The sequence below is a fragment of the Malania oleifera genome, chromosome 2, assembly GCF_029873635.1.
Source record: "Malania oleifera isolate guangnan ecotype guangnan chromosome 2, ASM2987363v1, whole genome shotgun sequence".
Lineage (NCBI taxonomy): Eukaryota > Viridiplantae > Streptophyta > Magnoliopsida > Santalales > Ximeniaceae > Malania > Malania oleifera.
In genome coordinates, this window is record NC_080418.1 from 38,993,163 (window position 1) to 39,012,719 (window position 19,557).

At 38.0% G+C, this 19,557-nt stretch overlaps 1 protein-coding gene across 2 annotated transcripts; it reads left to right on the forward strand.

Moving 5' to 3' along the window:
• The first annotated feature begins 1,346 nt into the window (after window positions 1-1,346).
• On the forward strand, window positions 1,347-16,540 carry LOC131149774 (uncharacterized). 2 transcript variants are annotated; one of them, XM_058100521.1, is made up of 2 exons: window positions 1,347-1,526; window positions 14,161-16,540. In XM_058100521.1, the coding sequence occupies exon 2, from the start codon at window positions 14,171-14,173 to the stop codon at window positions 16,148-16,150; it is 1,980 nt and encodes a 659-aa protein (XP_057956504.1). In that variant the 5' UTR covers window positions 1,347-1,526; window positions 14,161-14,170; the 3' UTR covers window positions 16,151-16,540. The 2 variants fall into 2 exon arrangements, with proteins under 2 accessions (XP_057956504.1, XP_057956505.1); XM_058100522.1 differs by lacking the exon at window positions 1,347-1,526 and adding an exon at window positions 13,528-13,636.
• The last annotated feature ends 3,017 nt before the right edge of the window (window positions 16,541-19,557 follow it).

Consider the following 19,557-nt stretch of genomic DNA (forward strand, 5'->3'; position numbering starts at 1 on the left):
ATTTGGGGAACAGTCATATATGTAAAATTTGGGAAATCTGTTAGCACTTTAGTATTGTATATAAATATATATAGATATGTTTATTTGATTTCTGCTTCTTGCTGCTTAGGTTGATGGTTGGATTTAATCTAGTATGGTGTCAGAGCATTTTAAATGTCATAGCATTTATGGGAAAAAAAACCATTTAAATAGCAAGTTGTTACAGCTATATTGTGATGTTGCTGGTCTTCTGAGTTAGAACTCCCTGCATTTTGAACATTGTCATCTCTGCCTTGAGTCTTTAACTCCACATGCACCATATGCTCATTATTGTTGCAGTTTTCTAGCACCTTTTTCTTTTCTTCTTCCTTTTGAGTACGCTACAACATGGTTTTCTCATAAAAAATCACATCTTTATTGATCACCACCTTATTTGCCTTTAGATCCCATAACTTGAACCCTTTCACACCTTTCTGATATCCCAAAAAGACACACCGTCTAAACTTTGCATCAAACTTCGATCTCTTCTCACTAGAAATGTGCACATAGGTTGTACATCCAAAGACTTTCAAAGTAAAGTAGTCTACCACACTGCTTGTCCGCACCTCCTTTGCAACTTTCCCATCTAGTGATGCCCTTGGTGTTTGGTTAATTAAGAAACACGCTATACTCACTGCCTCTACATAGAAGTTCTTTGCAAGCCCTGCATTCAACTTGAGACACCGAGTTCTTTTAGCTATAATTTGATTCATCCTTTCCACCACACCATTTTGTTCTGGAAACTCGAATTATCCGAATTAACTGACCGAAATTGGTCGGTTCGGTTCGGTTAAGAAAACATGATCGGTTGGTTCGGTTATGGTTTAACAAAGTTCGGTTAATCGGTTCGGTTAAGAGGAATGTTAATTCAATTAACCGAAATAACTGATTTAATAATTAATTAAAATTTAAATATAAATTAGTATATGTAAATTTGTTAAAGGCGAGATGGGGGAAATTCTACTCTTATAGTTCAATAGAAAAATATACATTTCATTAATAAAATTAATAGATGATGTGCTTATTAAGCTAGAATTGGTAAAAAATCTTCAATTATATTTTGTTTTTATTAATTAATTTCAAATTAATTCGGTTAAATTCAATTAATCGAATTACTCGAAAAGTTAATTCGGTCGGGTTCGGTTCGGTTCGGCCTCTCTATTCGGTCGGTTCGGTTAATAGTTTTCATTAATCGAAAATTTTGGTTAATTCAGTTAATTAACTGAATTTGATCGAACCGGCTGTTTGCTCACCCCTCTACCCATAGGATAATGTAACCCTGTTACCAAACGCCGCCTATGAAGTAGAAACGGAGCGTCCCGTTTCTTGTCGGCACTCATTTTTTTGGGAGTTTCAGGTTTCATACTCGAATCAGGTACCTTCTTCAAGAAACGCTGGTTTCGATTCTCTCTCTCTGGTGTTTGATCCCCTCAGATTCAACAGCTATCTTCAACAATATATCAGCGGGAGATTTCTTCATTTTAGCTTTTCTTCCACTAGCTTTCCAGGTATTTAGAACCAATTTTTTCTCCCTCATGCTCGAATTCTCAATTACATTGCTAACTAACTTCTTGTTGTGTATATTTTTGTTTATTGAAGTTCCACTTTTTATTGGCGCTCTTGTTCTTGTTGTCTTAATCACAACGAATAAGGAAAGAAGAAAAGTGCATGACAAAACAAAAAAATTGGAAGCGAGTGTTTGGGATGTGTATAGTTGGCGTGAGGCAGATTGTGAAGAGCTAGGAGGAGGATTAGGAAACGGGATGGTGCCCAGGATATGGGAAAACTTGTTCAGTAGGCATTTGTGTTAAAAGAATCATGAGGATTCTTGGGAATGTGGGTTGGAAAATCCTTGATGCGTACGCTTGGTTCATTTTAGGAATTTTAGTGGCAGGCATCAGGGATTCCTAGGAATTCGTCGGCATTGCTTGGAATGAAAGAGGAGGAGTGAGCTAGTTATTGTTCATGCTGGTATTATTTTAGACCTTAAATAGTTTGGAATGGGGTTGTGAGAATGGATTTAACAGGTCTTGAGTTAGTTGAGGAAAATGTCCTGATGGCGTGAATTGGTGGAAAATGATTCATATAGCCTACCCTACTTGGTGGGACTTAAGACTTCTTCTTGTTTCTTTTTTTTTTTTTTTGGGGGGGGGGGGGGGGGGGGGGGGGGGGGGGTGGTTCTAGATATTGTGCTTGAAACTGAAACGCAAAAAAACAAAGTTGGCTAGAATTACAATTCTAGAAGAGTATATTTTCTGGGATTCACAAATCTAACAAAAATGGTCAGACTTGGTTAGAATCTGCAGGAATTGGGAAGAAAAGACCATTAGTGACCTTAATTTATTAATCCCTCTAAATGTTATTTTAAATGAGGGATAAACTAGGAAAAAAAGTGCAAAGCAATTTTTTTCCTTTTGCAGTACCAAGCAAAAGAATTCAATAGAATTCTCTTATAATTCTATCTATTCCAAGTAATATTGTCGGGTGAGATTTGTAAGTTGTATAAAATTAAATTAAATCCTATTTAAACATAATTCCAAGAATAGTGATTGTGCCCGCAAAACATTCGTACCTGGAAGGCAGAGTCACGTGCTATTGTTCTCATAAAAGTTGCTTTCATAATTTTCTTATATGCCAGAAGTATTTGTTGCATAAACTGGTGCTGCATCTGTAAGAAGGATGTCTTGAGAGTGTCAACCACGTCTTGTTACAGTATGCTGATGAGTGAGTTGGGGAGCTTCCAGCAACTCGGAAGGGGTAAAGAAGGCATTTGGTCTGCAATGCCCCATTATTTGATGTGGATGGTTTGGCGGGTGAGAAATATGAGGGGCTTTTGAAACGGTTGAAATCCCTGTTATTAAGCTTAGGAGTTTGTTGTTTATATACATTTTTTTTTTTTCAAAAGGAAGGGAATTTGATTCTTTTCCTTTGGACAATTAGATGTTTTTTGGGATTTTCTTCTAAAATTTGAGCATGCACCATGTTTACAAGCATCATACCCCTGTTTTTTGGTGCCTTAAGAGGTGGATGTTTGCCCATTGACTAGAAAAGAAATGTAATTTGCACGAGTGGGGGATAGAAAGATGTCACTGTGCTTTGCTGCTGTCTATATGGCTTGTCCTATTGTCATCACTAAGGAACCAGCCAATCAAATTGTTGGATATGGTAGGAGTACCTTCATTCTTTATGATAACTGGTCTTCATTAAATCCATTGGCTACTACTTTTGGTCCTAATATAGCAGCTGAATTGGGAGTTATATCCAATGCTAAAGTGGCTGATATTATAGTTGAAGGTAGATGGAAATGGCCTCTTAGATACTGTTTTAGAGTTTCTGAACTCATCAGGAAAACTAGTTTTGATCCAAATCCTGATTCTGGTGATCATATTATCTGGAATCAAAGCAAATCTGGTAGTTTTTCATCTTCTATTGCTTGGAATCCCATTAAATAGATATGATCCTGTAAACTGGCACCAAGCTATCTGGTTTAACAAGAATGTTCCCAGGCATACTTTTATTTGCTGGCTCTGTGTCCTTAATAGGCTGGGAACCCTTGATTGAGTTTCAAAATGTATCTATTCTATATATCCATGTTGTATTCTGTGTAATAATTCGAATGAAAGCAGGAACCACTTATTCTTTCAGTGCCAGTTTTCAGAAGGGGTGCTGCAGAAAGCTTTGGATTCATTCAATACTCGAAGAACCTTTATTGATTGGGATTCTGATCTTCAATGGATCTCTTCTCTCCAAAATTCATATCACTCAACTATAACCAAGCTAGTCTGGGCTGCTACAATCCTAGTCTGGGCTAGCACCTAGTAGGTTTTTCCTTAAAACAATTTTGACCCTAGAAAGAAAATCTGAATTACCTGAACTGCAAAGTGCTCTGCAAAGGGTATCCTGTTGCTAGCTTATTTATTTAATAATTCTAATTAAAAAGAAAAGCAAAAAGAATGAAGAGAAGAAGGAAGCAGAAATTGCTAATCTTATTTTTTTTTTTTTTTGGTAAAAGAGGGCGGCACCTCTTAGCTTTATTAGAAAACCCCTCACTTATGGTGGTGGAATACCGTGGTTCCAAACTTGAGACTTTAGGACAACAAAAGCAAATTCCAAGACCCTAAAACTAACTTGACCAACATAAACCAAACCAAAAAAACTAAAGACCAGCAACCAAACCAAAAAACTAATAACTAAACAACTATAAGTGGAAAACAAACAAAACTCCAGAAGATAACACAAAGGAAAACCCAACAAATCCAATCGAATCATTCCCTTGACTTGCTGAGGAAGATTATCCTGACAACTATATGATTGAGAAATACCAGATTCACCTCAAAGAAATCTGCACTTTTATTGGCTTCCCTGTAAACATGTTCCACTTTGAACTATATGCCTCTCAATGCTAGCATAAGCTCTTCCTACAATTCCCATAAGTTCCAAACCGAGCACTTTTCAGAATTTATCCACTGAACCAACAAAGCAGAGTCACATGCAATCTCCACTTGATCAAATTCGAGATCTTTGCATAGATTAATCCGTAAAATAATCGCCTTCAATTTAGCCATGTTATTTGTTCCATAACCCAATAATGAGGAAAAAACTGGTTTAAATAAACCTTTTTCATCTCTTATCACGCCTCCACCACCAAAATTACCTGGGTTACCTCTATAGCTCCCATCCACATTCAACTTAACCCAATCTATCCCAGGTTTACACCATCTGACTACACAAGGAAGATGAACCCCCACATTTTTTACTTGAATATCCAAAGCACGATGGACTGCAATATCCGTGCAAGAAGGAGGTGCACATTTATTTAACTTGTCTGAAATGGATCTCAGCCAATATTTAATATCAAGCCACACAATTTTCACCGAATCATGAATTGATTCCATCCTGACTCTACATCAACGAGTCCAGAGTCTCCAAATGATGAGACTAGGTATAAGACCTACCAAAATGCCTAATTGTGAGCCCCGTCTTGCATAACTAAACCAGACATTAACTCTGCCTTTCCAAGTACTCGTTGCCATATAACTAACACCCAACGCCACTGCTGCTTTTTTCCATACCTCCTGAACAAAAGATCCGGTGCAAAACACATGATCTAGAGATTCAATCTTGGCATTTGAACAATAATCACATTGAGAGGCCATTTGAACGCCTACTTCTTTAATACGAGTATCAACCGGAAGACAAGCGAACCAAGATTTTCACATACAAATTGACACCCTTTTTGGTAACATAGGATGCCAGATCCATTTTGCAACTGAAAATTCCTTTTTATGCTCCCTTATAATTTCCCAAGCACTTGCCGTGGTGAATTTCTTATCTGTTGAAGGTTTCCAAATTATTGTATTTGGATCCTCCTTGCAAGAAATAGTAGAGTTCATTACTTCCTTAGCTTGATCTTCACCCAACAGATCCACTAATAAATCAACTTTCCACCCATCTCTATCCCAACAATCTTGAGTTTGTAGCTTATGGTTACTAATTTCCTGAACCTTAGCACAAAGGGGACCGGAGGCTAACCAACGATCAAACCAGAAAGAAGCCGACCCTTCTTTAATTCGAACACGGACATGCTCTAAAACTTCAGGAATCACACGAACAATCGATCTCCAAAATCTGGTTCCTTTATCTAGTTTCATTTCTCTCAAGTGGTGTTTCTTATACAAATACTTGGCTTTAAAGAATTGAGTCCACAGATTATCCATAGTTAACAATCTCCACACAAACTTCATATGCAATGATTTTTTTACCTCCTCCAAATCCCTAACACCCAAACCACCCTCACAAACAGGCTTACATATATTAGACCAAGAATACCAATTCCTTTTCCTTTTGTCATTTACTCCACTCCAAAAAAAATTCGATAACATATAATTTATCTTTGTGAAGACAGTATTAGGAATGTCCAATACCGCCAATTGATGAACTGCCATTGATGATAATACATGCTTAATTAAAATTAGGCGGCCCCCTTGAGATAAAAGCTTAAATTTCCAACCCGCTATCTTTTTCCTCAATTTATCAACTAGGGGCTCTAAAATACGGGTCATAAGACGTCCCGATACCAAAGGAACACCCAAGTATGTAGTAGGGAAACCTCTTTCCGCAAAGCCAGTCGTCCTTAACAAAGATCTCTTCCGAGCAAAAGCAATTCTCTTTGACAAAAAAATACTTGACTTTTCTTTATTTATCAATTGACCAAACCAATCCTCATACTTCTTCAGAGTCTTAATAAGCATTTGAATGGAACTTCTCTTGCCATTGGCAAAAATAAGAATGTCATTCGCATAGAGAAGGTGAGATACAGAAGGCGCCCCACGAGGATGATAGTAAGCTGTAAGCCCCTATCTTATTCTCCATAAATTTTTTCTTTAGAACCCAAGAGAGAATTTCCTGTAAAACAATAAATAGATAAGGAGATAGAGGATCTCCTTGGCGAAGCCCTCGAGAAGGTTTAAAGAAACCTTTATAAGTGTCATTCATCATAATAGAGAACCAAGGAGAGGAAACACATTCCGCCACTAAACCACAGAATCTTCGTGAGAAACCAAAGCTTTTGAGAACCAAGTTTAAAAAATCCCAATCGACCCTATCATATGCCTTAGCCATGTCCACTTTGATCATTACATTTCCACCATTAGACTTCTTATGCAGAGAATGAACCATTTCTTGTGCCAAAGAAATATTTTCAAATATACTTCTACCAGGAATGAAAGCTCCCTGCTCTGGAGAAATCAATGCAAACAATAAACCTGTCATCCTTGTAACAATAATTTTTGAAAAAATTTTGTAGATAACACTACAAAGACTAATAGGCCTAAACTTGTCAAAACTTTGAGGATTCTGAACTTTTGGGATTAGAACAATGTAAGATGCAGAATAAAATCTAGGAAGAGGAGACTCAGCAAAAAAATCTCTAACTGCATCAATCACGTCTTCTTTTACAATATCCCAGCAATCCTGGAAAAAAGCCGAACCAAAACCATCTGGACTGGGGCTACTATTTCTCTGGATAGAAAGAATAGCATCCCTTACCTCCACCTTAGACGGTTCACGACAAAGATCAATATTCTCCTCTTCAGAAACCATAGGAGATATTATATCAACAAGGTTAGCTGTTCGACTGGGGCTTGCCCCTGTTAAGAAAGTTCGAAAATACGTTACTGCACCCTCATGACAGCTTCCATAGAATCCAACACTTCTCCATTTGGAAGTTTCAATGAATGAATCATAGTCTTCTTCCTCCTTTGGTTCACAAATGCATGAAAGAACTTTGTATTGTTATCCCCCGCCTCCAACCATTTCTTTTTGGCTAGCTGAGAAATACGAATCTGCTCCCTCTTTTCCCATGCTTCCATCTCGAGTTTAGTAAGGAAAAAATCTTCCTCCATTTCTGGCGAACACCCTTCCTAAAGCTGAGCCTCTAGAGCCTCCATACTTTCCTCCAATTTTTTAATGTTCTTCTATACATGTCCAAAAACCTGTTTGTTCCAGTTTCGAATTGCAACTTTTGTATGTTTCAAAACCCGAACCATAAGACTCCTCCCTCCAGGCTTCCTCCACGTAAAACTTAAAAGACTAGTGCGTGCTCCACATATTCTGATACCTGAAGGGAGAAGGACCATACCGATGTAGATTTCTATGAAATCGAATAATCAATGGGTTATGATCTAAAGCCCTTCTCTTTCCATACTCAAAATAAATATTTGGCAAAACTTGGAGAAGATTTGAATTATAGAGCACCCCATCCAGTTTTGCCCAACTCCGAGAATTACCGCTGTGACCATTACACCAAGACATGTTGTTGCCAGTACCTTCATGGCTAGGTGTGTCCCACATAATTGTGAATCGGATAGGGAGGTGGAGACAAATACATTAGAGAAACTCCCATTGGAAAAAGGCTTTTGCTCGGATGATGATCTACATGTCCTAAACCATCTTTCGAAAGAGGCCCCACTAGTGGAGGATCCCCTAGAGGGCCGGTAGGCACCGCCATCGACTTCTACACCGTAGGTGTCTTATTTCAACAAGAGATGAAGAGAGACATACCTGATTTAGAATGATTCAGAGTACCGGCAAAAGAAAGCTTGCTGAAATTCAAAGTCCTGGAAAACTAGCATGCGGCGAAGTGGGCGACCGTAGTTGCAGCTAATGACTCTTCTCTCTGGCGAAACTCTCACAGCAGGAGGAGGCTGGGGATTTCTCCTCTACAAATCTCGGAAATGGCACCATCTGACTCTCTTCTATGAAACCCCGAACAACACCTAGTCGTTGTTGTCGCAAGGGCTAAGGGTCCTGTCGTTGTCGTCTCAAGATCTAGAATTCCTGAACTCACCGTTGTCCCACCGCCGTCATCGCAAGAAAACCTCCTCTGCAAATCCCGGAAACGTCACAGACCACCCTCTGCAACCTCTGCTTCGGTGCTTCCGAGCTGTTCCAACGACCCGAGTGAGCGAGCGACTCGATCTGGGCAGGCAGACAGCGACGATGAATCAGCGAAGGGCCGTGGGTTGTAGTCGGCGACGGCGATGGCAACCAAACCCTAGGCCTTTCTGGTGAGTAGAAATTGCTAATCTTAATTCAATGAACTGATGTAAATTTCTTAGTTTCTACAATTTGTCATCAGACCATAAGAAGAAGAGGAGAAGCAAGAAAAAAGAAGGAAGAGGAAGAATATTTTTTTACTCGCGAAGAAAAGAAGAGGAAAAAGAAAGCTATATGCTCTCTGCTTTGGGAAGAAAGATAGGTCGCTGGCTTGTCGATAATAAGAAAAAAAGAAGAGGAAGAAAGTAAAAAAAAAAAAAACTACATAGATAATGCATAACTGCTATAGGCCTACAACTTTAAGCTCTCAGCCTCCTTATTTGTTGAAGCTCTCTGCTGATCTCAGAGCTCTTAGTTGGTCTCTACTGTTACTGGAAGAAGGAACAGCCCAAGCCTAGTGATAGACAACCTAGGATCTGTCTATCAAGAACTCTAAGCTCTCAGAGAGCTTTCCATTTTGATTGAAGAGAGCTTTCCAACTAGACAAATTTTTTCTCTATTGCAGTAAAGTGTTTGGGCCAATAAATATATATATATATATATATATATATTTGACCTTTTTCTTAGCATCTATATATATATATATATATATATTTGACCTTTTTCTTAACATCTTAAATAGGGAAAATCCATATTCCATTACAAAAGTAGGATTGGTAGGATCACAAGTAGGATCGTGATCCTAAGATCCTAACGATCCAGATTTAGATCCTACTTTATTAAGATTCTACTTAAGATTTGGTTCAATTAGACAAGTATGGATCGTAAGATCGCAGAATCACACGATCCAGAATGGGATTTTGATAACCATGCTTCAATCTATCATCTTTGGAGAGCAAGGAATTTATTAGTTATTTTTTAGCATTCTACTGCAAATCTAGAGCTTGTTATCACTAGTATTTTACAGATTGTTAAAGGCAGAGTCTCTTGAATTGCCTCTTTTTCTTGTTTTGCCTTCCCTTTGTAATACTATCGAGTTTTTCCCTTTGAGCTAGTATATTCACTTACCTTCTTAAAAAATTTTTTTGGGGGGGGGGGGGGGGGGGGGAGGAACTAGATATTTCACATGTTAATTTTGGACTTCTTAATCTGCTCGAAGTAAATTCATCACAAAAAAATCTAATTCTACTTTTGAATTGACTTGAGCTTGCTTGGCACCCTACCACAATTGATATCAATGTCAATTGTCTTGAAGGGTTATTTATTTATTTATTATTTTTAAATCTAGGGTGGTTGCATGACTTTAATCCAACCATGTCTTTCTTCAACTCCCCTGTATTCTGTATCCTCGTTTAAGATCCCAATGGGGCTTGCTAATAGGTTAGTGAGGATTTATGGTGTCCAAAAACACCAATTTGGTGCGTAAATGGTTATGGTGTTTCCATTTAGAAACACATTCTTCATGGCATAGGGTTATCAAAATAAATTTGGTTTGCAAGATAATGGATGAGATGCTAATTTGATAGCTAGAGTTACTCATGGAAGTTGGAACTCAATAAAAATTTGTTTCCAAGGTATCTTCCTTTTTTTTTTTCTTCTTTCCTTGCATCAAATATAAAGTGGTTGGTTTGTATGGTCTGTTGTTGGAAGGATTTATGGCTAGGTGGATTGTGTTTTTTGGGTGCCTTTTCTATTTTTTGTATTAATTTGAGTCTGATAGGGGATTAAAGAGCTTTCTTCTCTCTTACTTTTGCTGGTTCCTTTCAAATACTCATTCAGGGGATACTAGGGTCTGGTGTCTGGAGAATCATGTGGGGTTTATTCATGTAAATTGTTTCACCATCATCTTAATTGTTCTCTCTATTCTTTCTCTCTTGCTAGTCGGCTGTGGAGAGCTAAGGTTCCTTTGAAGGTAAAGGATTTTGTGTGGATACCCATTCTTAATATATATAGCATGAATGTTTGTAGGCCATACATGGCTCTTTCCCCTGATATTTGCATTACGCGTGATTATAATAATGAGGATCATGTGCATTTACCTATTCATTGTTTTGTGGCTTGGAGTTTATGGTGCTAGCTTTTTAGATTTGATGGGAGAATGTTGCATTTGTCCTTGGACTTTGGAGGAGTTTCTGTTGGCTTTGGAAAATAGAAAGCCAATGCATTGTATTATCATCTTCCTTGCTTAATTATAAATGACAATGTGCTCTCCTCTCTTCTTCCTCCTCTCTTATCACCCCTGGATTTTGTCTGGTGTGTGACTCGATCATGGCTCCTGCTTGTCATGAGAGAAGGCGGCTCTTATCAGACCATACAGATTGAAGGGAAATCCAATCCTATCTGCATTTAGAGAGAGTAGGGGAGGGTGGTTTTGTTTTTGTTTTTTCTTTTTTTTGAAAGGAACCCCCTTTGCAATTGTTGGTTAGGATTTCTTTTGTTGCGGTGCAGTGGTTCATTGATGGTCCTTCTTCCGTGTTTGGCTGGTGGGGAGTTTCTCTAATAAAACAAGATACGGAAAGGTGGATTATTTGATGGTGATGAGATTGACGTGGGGTGGAACTAGAAAAGGTTTCCATTTTCATCTCTGGTGGTGCTTGTGATGAAGGCTGGCGGAGTTTTGTGAGAGAGGTTGGTCTGTCGGTGGATGATTCCGTTCAGGAATGTAACTGTAAAGTGACTGGACTTTCTGGTGCAGAGCATTGAGCACCTTGATCTTGGGAGGAAGACGTTTTGCAAGGGGAAGAGTAACTATGTATAAAGTGTGGTGTGAATCTGCAACAGAATTCATTCGGAGCTGATGTGGGACAGTTGTAACAAGAAGCTGAAGAGGTTGGCTTCCCGCCTTCCGCAGAGGTGGCTAGGGTTTCACAGGAGGTACCTGCTGGGGAATTTAAAGGTGAAGTGGTCTGTGCCTGTGTTTATCTGTATCCTGTTAGTTCTGGGCCTATTGTTGGGTAGTATGGTTCTTCTGGGTTAGGCCTAAATTGGGGTTCAATATTAGCCCGGTTAGGAATTTATGAAGCCTAATGTGCGCAAGGTGATGTAGTGTTAAATTGGCATCTGGCCCATTGTTCATCTTAAACCTGGAAAGTTGGACCTGGTAGCATTCATGCTCAAGGTTCAAGTTACATTTTAAATGACAGCATATAGTTCTTTACCTTCTTCAAAGCAGGCTCAAGCCCCACCATCTGCTTCACAGCTGGAGAAAAAGCACAGCTACCTTTTCCTCTGTGGAAAGAGAATTCAGTGCAAACAGCCTTGAAGAACAACTGGTGGTAAAAGGTAGTCACGAATCTATTAATTTTTGAAATTTGGTTGATGTTGCAACATTAGTGGGAGACCAATCTCATGTAGAGGACAGAACTTCAAGTGAATCCCTAGTGATTCACTTGATGGCTTTTGGGGGGTGGGCGGGCTGCCGGGAACCAATTCTGATAAATTTACTTGCCAACATGTTTATGCTCGTTGGTAGGCGGTTATGTGTATGGAAATGAGGAAAATATATGAAGAGGAGAGAGCATTTTGGTGAGAGTGCACCAAAGATCTTAAGGGGAGATAAAAAAAAAAGTTAAAGTATTGTTGAAGGTCCATATGTTGAGAAGGGTGTAACTAGTGAAAGGGCCACCAAAGGTAAGGTGAAGAAATGGGGATCCTCTTGGATAATGATAGTGAGGACCTTAATGAGTTTGATTGTGTTGAGGGGTTGCTTTTTGATGAAGTTTGGAAACAATATGGTTATGGTTTTGTGACTGATCAGGGATTTATCATATGTACATCTATCACCATTGGAAGGTTTGGAGGAGGTTTCTATTTTTGAGGATGAAGGATTGGTTAATAAACAACAGTGCAAGGATGGAGTTCTGCCTACCGCAAGGGAGGAGATTTCTGGGAAAAATTTAGAAGCTCAGAATTAATGGATAAATGGGTTTAAAGGTGTCTGATCCTGAGGAAAAAAGGTGTGTTTTGATGGTGCTAAAAGTATAGTGAAGAAGGCTCAAAGACTCAAAGGGATCTAGCTAATTTGAAGCACTCAGTGAACTAAATTGGAAAGGGATTGAAGAGGGGTTTTCTTGGTTAATTTTGTTAGTTTTTTATTTAATCATTTTTGTTTTGTTTCTTTCTATATTATTTTATTTTTATTTTTATTTTTTTGGAGGACTTCCTCCTGCTTAGGTTGTAACTTCTTTTTTCTCTAACTAATACATCTTTTTTTATCATGAGAGAAAAAAAGAAGAAAAGAAGAAGTAGGCCAAGGCTCTGTGGCAGTGCGCTGTTTCTGCAAATATTTGGGTTGTTTGGTTGGACCAACAAATGATTGGATTTTTAGTGATTGAGCTTCATCTTTAGATCTTATTGGGTAAAGGTTGTGCTTTTGGATTCTTTGTGGTGTTTGCTTTTGGTTAGTTTGGTAATATGGCTTTCTCTGATATTCAGTGGGATTGGCTAGTTCTTTTGTGGTTGTTCTAGTTTTTTCTTGTCATTTTGTGATGTGAGGATTTCTTATCCTGTTTGTACTCTCCTATCTTCTTCTTCATTTTTATTTATTTATTTATTTTTTGAATTTCGTTTCCTATTTATAATAAAAGACATGCCACAAAGTTTGTCTATCCAGTCAACCATTGCTGCATGTTTCATTTCCTCACACTGGTTCCCCCATGTAGATAGATGGAGCACTGCCAGAGCAGTAACACTACTGCTGCCACAGATTATTGGAGACCTGCTTTGAACCTTGATTTTAGGATAGCCACCCTTGAGACTGTATGTCTTCAGTTGCATACTCACATGTATGGATGGAATACAAATACGAAGATATAAAAAACATCCTGCAAAAGTATAGTTACAAAAAGTGAATACTGAAGTGGGTGTTTACGAGTTAGGGGACATAAGCTCCCCCTCTTGATGCTGAGATCAGAATATACCTTGGAACTTCCATTTGAAGTTTCCTTTTTCAGCATCAATCTGAAGGAGTGCTACAACGCAACAGCTGTGAGGGAACTGCTCATATTAATAACTTTTTTCTAGTAGGCTTGCCTCATTACAAAAGTTTGACAAGATGTGGAGAATTTATTCCTTCCCTTGTATTTACTGAAACCTCCTGAAAAGAATGCACAGAAGCTAAACAGTAAGTGTGTTTATTCCTTACCTTGCGAGCATTCTTTAACGGACATCATGGTTTGGAAACTTGTATTTGAATTTTGGGCTTTTATTATAGTTAAGATTGGAAAATGTGAGAGGTGATTTACTTCATACACATTTATTTTCCTAGCAGTAATGTGAGCAAAAAGTGTCGGCCTTGATTGCTGCCACATGAAGGATCTCTTGGTGGCAAGCTACTCCTGATCAAAGGATCACATTTAGTCAAAAAGCTCCAACCTAATATAGAAATTAATGGGAGATGTTCATAGCATTATTCCATCATTATGCGATGTTCCAAGTACTAGCAGTATCCTGATTTGTTTTTGTGATTATTTGTGTTAACCAGAAGCTTAACTGCAATATCAATAAACTTTTTTGCAAGTAAAAAAACATTCTTGGAAGAAATCTGTTATTACTTGTTCATATTCAAAGTACTGCATTCCCTTAAGGTGCTGTTGTTTTAGCAGTCATTAATTTTGTTCTTCCCACTTTTTTGTGAGCCGTACTCAGGCCCGAAACCATGCCTTCAGAATCTGATAAGTGGGGGTGGAAACATGTCAGTGTGTTTGGTGCCTTTGACAAGGGAAGTGGTACCAAACGGTGGAAATGCAACCACTGCAATCTTCGATATAATGGATCCTATTCGCGTGTTAGAGCCCACCTGCTTGGTTTCACCGGTGTAGGAGTCAAAAGCTGCCCTGCAATAGATAGGTCTTTGAGAGAGGCACTTCATATACTGGAGGAGGAGCGTCTAGCTTGGAAAAAGAAAAGGACTTCTGGATGTGTGAAGCCCAGCAAACGTAATGAAAATTCCCAACTAAGTCTTAATCATGCTTGGAAGACTATAGCAAAGGAAGATGTAGATGACATTGTAGCCAGGTTTTTCTATGCCAATGGGTTGAATGTTGATATTGTCAATTCTCCTTACTTTCATGAAATGGCCAAAGCAATTGCCACTTTTGGCCCTGGTTATGAAGCCCCCACAATGGATAAGTTATCTGACCTCTTTTTGACTAAAGAGAAAGACAGGATAGAGAGAGCCATGGTTTTATTTAGGGAGTCTTGGCCTCACACTGGCTGCACAATATACTGCATCAACCAATTAGATGGAACACTAGGCTGCCTTTGTTTCAATATTTTTGTCTCTAGCCCGCGGGGGCTTATGTTCTTGAAAGCAGTGGACATTAGTAATGGTGATGCAGCAGATAATTTGTTACCTGGCGTTCTTGAAGATTCTATCATGGAAGTTGGGCCTGCTAATGTTCTTCAGATAATCTCGCATCTAAGTCATGTGAGTGAATCTTTTGAATCCCTCATTTCATCAAAGTTCCCTCACATATTTTTGTCAGCTTGCACTTCTCATTCTATTTGCATGTTGATGGAGCACATAGCTGAACTCGAGTGGATAAAACCTATTGTATCATGTGCTAAAGGAATTGAGCAGTGTATCCTAGCATATCAGCGCTCTCCTCTCTGTAATTTCACTCAAAATTTCAAACAACAATCTGACCCTTGTGCTGCCAAGTTTGCACCTTCCTGTTGCTTGGTCCAGAGTATTTTTGAGTTGAAGCAAACACTGCGGGAGGTTGTTGCCAGTGAAGAGTGGAAGCAGTGGAAGCTTTCAATACAGGAGGATGTTATTAATATTGAATCTGCCATTTTAGGGGATGATTTTTGGGGTGGGGCCCATCTGTTGTTACAATTAATTGAGCCATTTCTGAGATCATTTGCTATTCTTAATGTTGATAAATCCGTCATGGGCGACATTTGTGATTGGCGGGTTCAGGCACTTGAAGCTGTGAGGAGCAAGGGAATTGATGACATTGCATTGAATCAACTAGAGGTGCTGATGGAAAACAGATGGGATATGTTATTTTCCCCTCTGCATGCTGCTGGTTATATACTAAACCCTAGACATTTTGGGAAAGGTCAAACAAAGGATAAAACTGTGATGCGAGGTTGGAAAGCCACTCTGGAAAGATATGAGTGCAATGGTGCAGGCAGACGTGTTCTTCGGGAGCAGCTTAGCTCTTATTGGCGACTGGAGGGATCATTTGGAGAGGAAGATGCTGTAGATTGTAGAGATAAAATGGATCCAGTTTCATGGTGGGAGAACTTTGGTTTTGAAACACCCCATTTGCAGACTCTAGCTATAAAGATCCTCAGTCAGGCTTCAAACCTCGTAATGTGTCAAGAGGGCTGGCAAGACGATATTCCTTGCCGGGAAATAGGCAGCAGATTAGGAGTGGGGAGAGTGGAAGATCTTCTGTTTGTCCGGAACAACCTTAGACTTCACAGCCAAAGAAGTGGGAATTTGAGCTCTGCATCTAGCCAAAGAAGTCGGAATTTGAGCTTTGCATCTGGCCAAAGAAGTGACAATTTGAGTTCTGCATCTAGCCCAAGAATCACAAATTCAAGCTCCCCATCTGGAGGTAACACATGGGATGGTTCTTGTCTAGATCAAGCCAGCGGGATAATTAGCATTCAAAACAAAATCTGATATAATGCTTGCCTTTTATTTATTTGTTTATTTTTTTTATGCTGCTGTTTGATTAATATCTGAAGGTTATATTCACTCCCCATCTCCACCCCCACCCCCCTCCCCCTCCCCCCCCCCAAAAAAAAACATAAAAATATTATGCTCAGAGAGGTGGGACGAACATTGAAGCTCCCTTGTATGCTTCTTGTGGCAACTTGTGTTTATGTTTGACTGCAATGAGGGTGGTCTCTGCGGATGATGTTTTAGCTTTTAGGTTAGTAAATTGAATATGTAAATTAATCAGGAATATGGCCCCATTCTGTATAAGAAAAAATCGTATTTGATATTAACTTGAAGCTGTAATTGTTATGGTTGGTGTCCTTTTGAGTAATGCCAATGCTTTCCTTTCCCCCATCCAACTAGAGCTCTACTTCTCTCTACATATATATGAAAATTAATTTTAATATTTTTTTATTATTTCAGTAAACGTTCAAAATCAAATTCAAATTTTATTAATGTATAAATTTTCTTTTTGAAACTTTCTTTTTGATTCTTCCTGCAAATGGGTTCAAAACAAATTCAAATACTGTTACAAATTTCTGCTTGGTTCCTTGGGGCTTGGGCTGGCAATTTTTTTCCATCAGCTGTGCCCCTGGGAGCCCGCTGGCATCGCCGTCTCCCAGACTCCCACCCTTTGTGGAAGGGCCAAGGCTAGCCTGTGCATTAGTTGGGCTGAGTCACTCACTCTGGATTGGTTTGGTTTGATTTCAGTTTCAAAAATTGGTAGTATAGGACGTACATAGTCAATATCTTTAAATATCTTATCAATAGATTAACTAGGTGTATGAATGAAATTGAGCCGTATATTTGCACAAACTAACCCCACGTTTGGTATGGTAAAATGGAATGAGTTGAAAATGAAATAGAATAAAAAATTATATGGCGAATGTTTAAAATTACAGTGAGTACATTCATTTCATTTTATTACATTCTAATGTACCAAACAACTCATAAGTTCTTTCTATGCACATGAACCCTCATTTTGTACTGAATGACTTTTTAACATTTGACACACACATTTAAGGTTTATTCTTGTGCTGTAATTCTCTTTTTAAAATTTTGATGAGGTAATGAATGTTGTATCATGTCCAATGCATGTTTTGTAAAAGAATATATTTATGCAGAATACCTATTTGTTTACCATTTGAGATATTTGGAAACCCAATTTAATTAAGGGTGTGTTTGGTTTGGTGGTTAAGGGTTATAAAACTGGATTGAGCTAAATTGGTTCGGATTGAACTGGCTATAATCACTGTCGTATGTTTGAATCAGAACACCCATTGAATTAGGCTAACAGTTCAAAAGACAAATAACTTTTAACAAATAGCTACGCAAATTTCAACACAAACAAACAAAACCAATATCCCCACTGAAGAGCAGAAAAACCACTCCAAATTCGTGAAAGAAAACAGCAAATTCATCATATATGACGAACCAACACACCTAAAAGTGTTACTCAAAATGAACATAACTTTCAACTGAAGAGTTAAACGGTTCGTCCCTTGCAACTTGTAGATTTATAGTTTGGTGATGGTTTTCAATTATTTCATAATAGAACTGACTCCAACTAAGCGATGCTTACCTCTGATTACCTCTAGGAAGAAGTTAATTATTGGTTTGCTTATCTTTTTTCCTTCTTATTTCTCTAAAGAAATTTCCACTGTGAGGCTAAATATATACTTAAAACATATTGTCTAGGGTTACCAGCCATAATAACACATTAACAGGGGCAGACAAGCATCATACCCGAATCATGAATGCAGTTGAAATGAGGACTGTGCTAGGATTTTGGGCCTGGGTCTGAACAGAGAGCTCGGGCCAATTCTCATAAGCTTGTTAAAATTGAAGATGGGATTCTTTCATTATACTCAATCATTCACACATTACTTTACTGTCTGCTGTTTCTTTTTTTTTTTTTTTTTTTCTGTCTGTATGTGCTTTTTGCTGGGAGACTGCATATTTAGACTCTCTTTCTCTCTCTGTGAGAATATTGCCGAGACATTAGCGGTAAGTATATGAAAAACAAAGGATTAGAATTGTCGTATGTATAGATTTGTCAGGTTCTTCAAACATCATTTTTCTTCAGTCAGTGCATCTAATTAGCATGAATTGTGGTAGCACTGATTATTTTATGCAGTACGCACTGCTTGCTGCCAAGCAATCAAAAGAGGTAGACCACACATCTTATTCAAAGTTCCATTTCACAAAAAGTAGTCAAAAGAGAATTTTGTTTTTTCGGTAAACATGGAATGCACAGCAAGCTAATTACAACCCAACTTCATTCCACCCTCTCCTGAGACACTTGAAAATCACCAAAAAAAGAAAGAAATCACTCCTAAACATGTGAAAAAAATTAATAAAATCAGGTAATTAAAACATTTAACGCTCTAAAATTGGAAATTACGTATATTAAAATGCACGGATCTAAGGATTCGACGTAAAACTAAAACAAGTGTTTGTGTTGCAAACAAATTTTTTTTCCTCCTTCCTATACTTGAATTGTTGTTAAGGATCCATGAACTTAGAAAAATCTTAGTTATTTATTTGATTTTTTTTCGTTCTTACAAGTGGGAAGGAAGGGCGCAGGGAAAAAAGAGATAGCAATAGATTAGCAAATCTAGGTAGGAAATAAGAGTACTTTTAATTAAAAAGCAATATGCGCTGATCATGGTCAAGTGCTATGGAAAAGTAGCCTTGAAAAGTGGCGAGACTGCATGAGCAATAACAACGTGAAGGATATAAAGGCCGTGAAGAAGACTTTTGGAATCAAGTACATCTGTGTTTACACCGAGATTAGGTTGATAGGTGAGGTCTAAACCTAGCTAGGTAGCTTATTAAAGCTCCATGTGAATGAGTACAGAGCATAAAATTTAGGGATCAAGGTAAAAAAAAAAACGTGAAAAGTACCAGATGAAAGATCAAAGATGAAAAGTATGACATGAAAGATTATGCACGAGTAATATGTATCCCTTGACTTGAGCGTCTATAAGGCATGTAAATTAATAATCATGTGATATATGTCGTCAACTATTTAAAGTTTGATTTTCCTATGTTAATACTTACGTAACAAACTTTGATTATTATATAATTACACTGGATTTTTGTTTTCCTTAAAACAAGCAATAACTCATAATTATTCATCCGGTTAGTGAAAGCTATAGTTAAAAATGATTGCCACACAATGCAATAATGTTCCTTCAAGTAATTATATATCATAGAAACCATTGAAAGGTTTTTGGCAAGCCAAAAAAATTTATTCAGAATTCTTTATAATATCATTCCAAACATAATAAGGATAAGTTTTCATGGGAGAAGTTTTTACAAAACCTGGATAGACAATTTATATCTCAATTTATAATATAAGAATA

Coding starts and splice junctions, on each gene's coding strand:
- LOC131149774 (XM_058100521.1), top strand. CDS start 14,171: ATGCCTTCAGAATCTGATAAGTGGGGGTGGAAACATGTCAGTGTGTTT.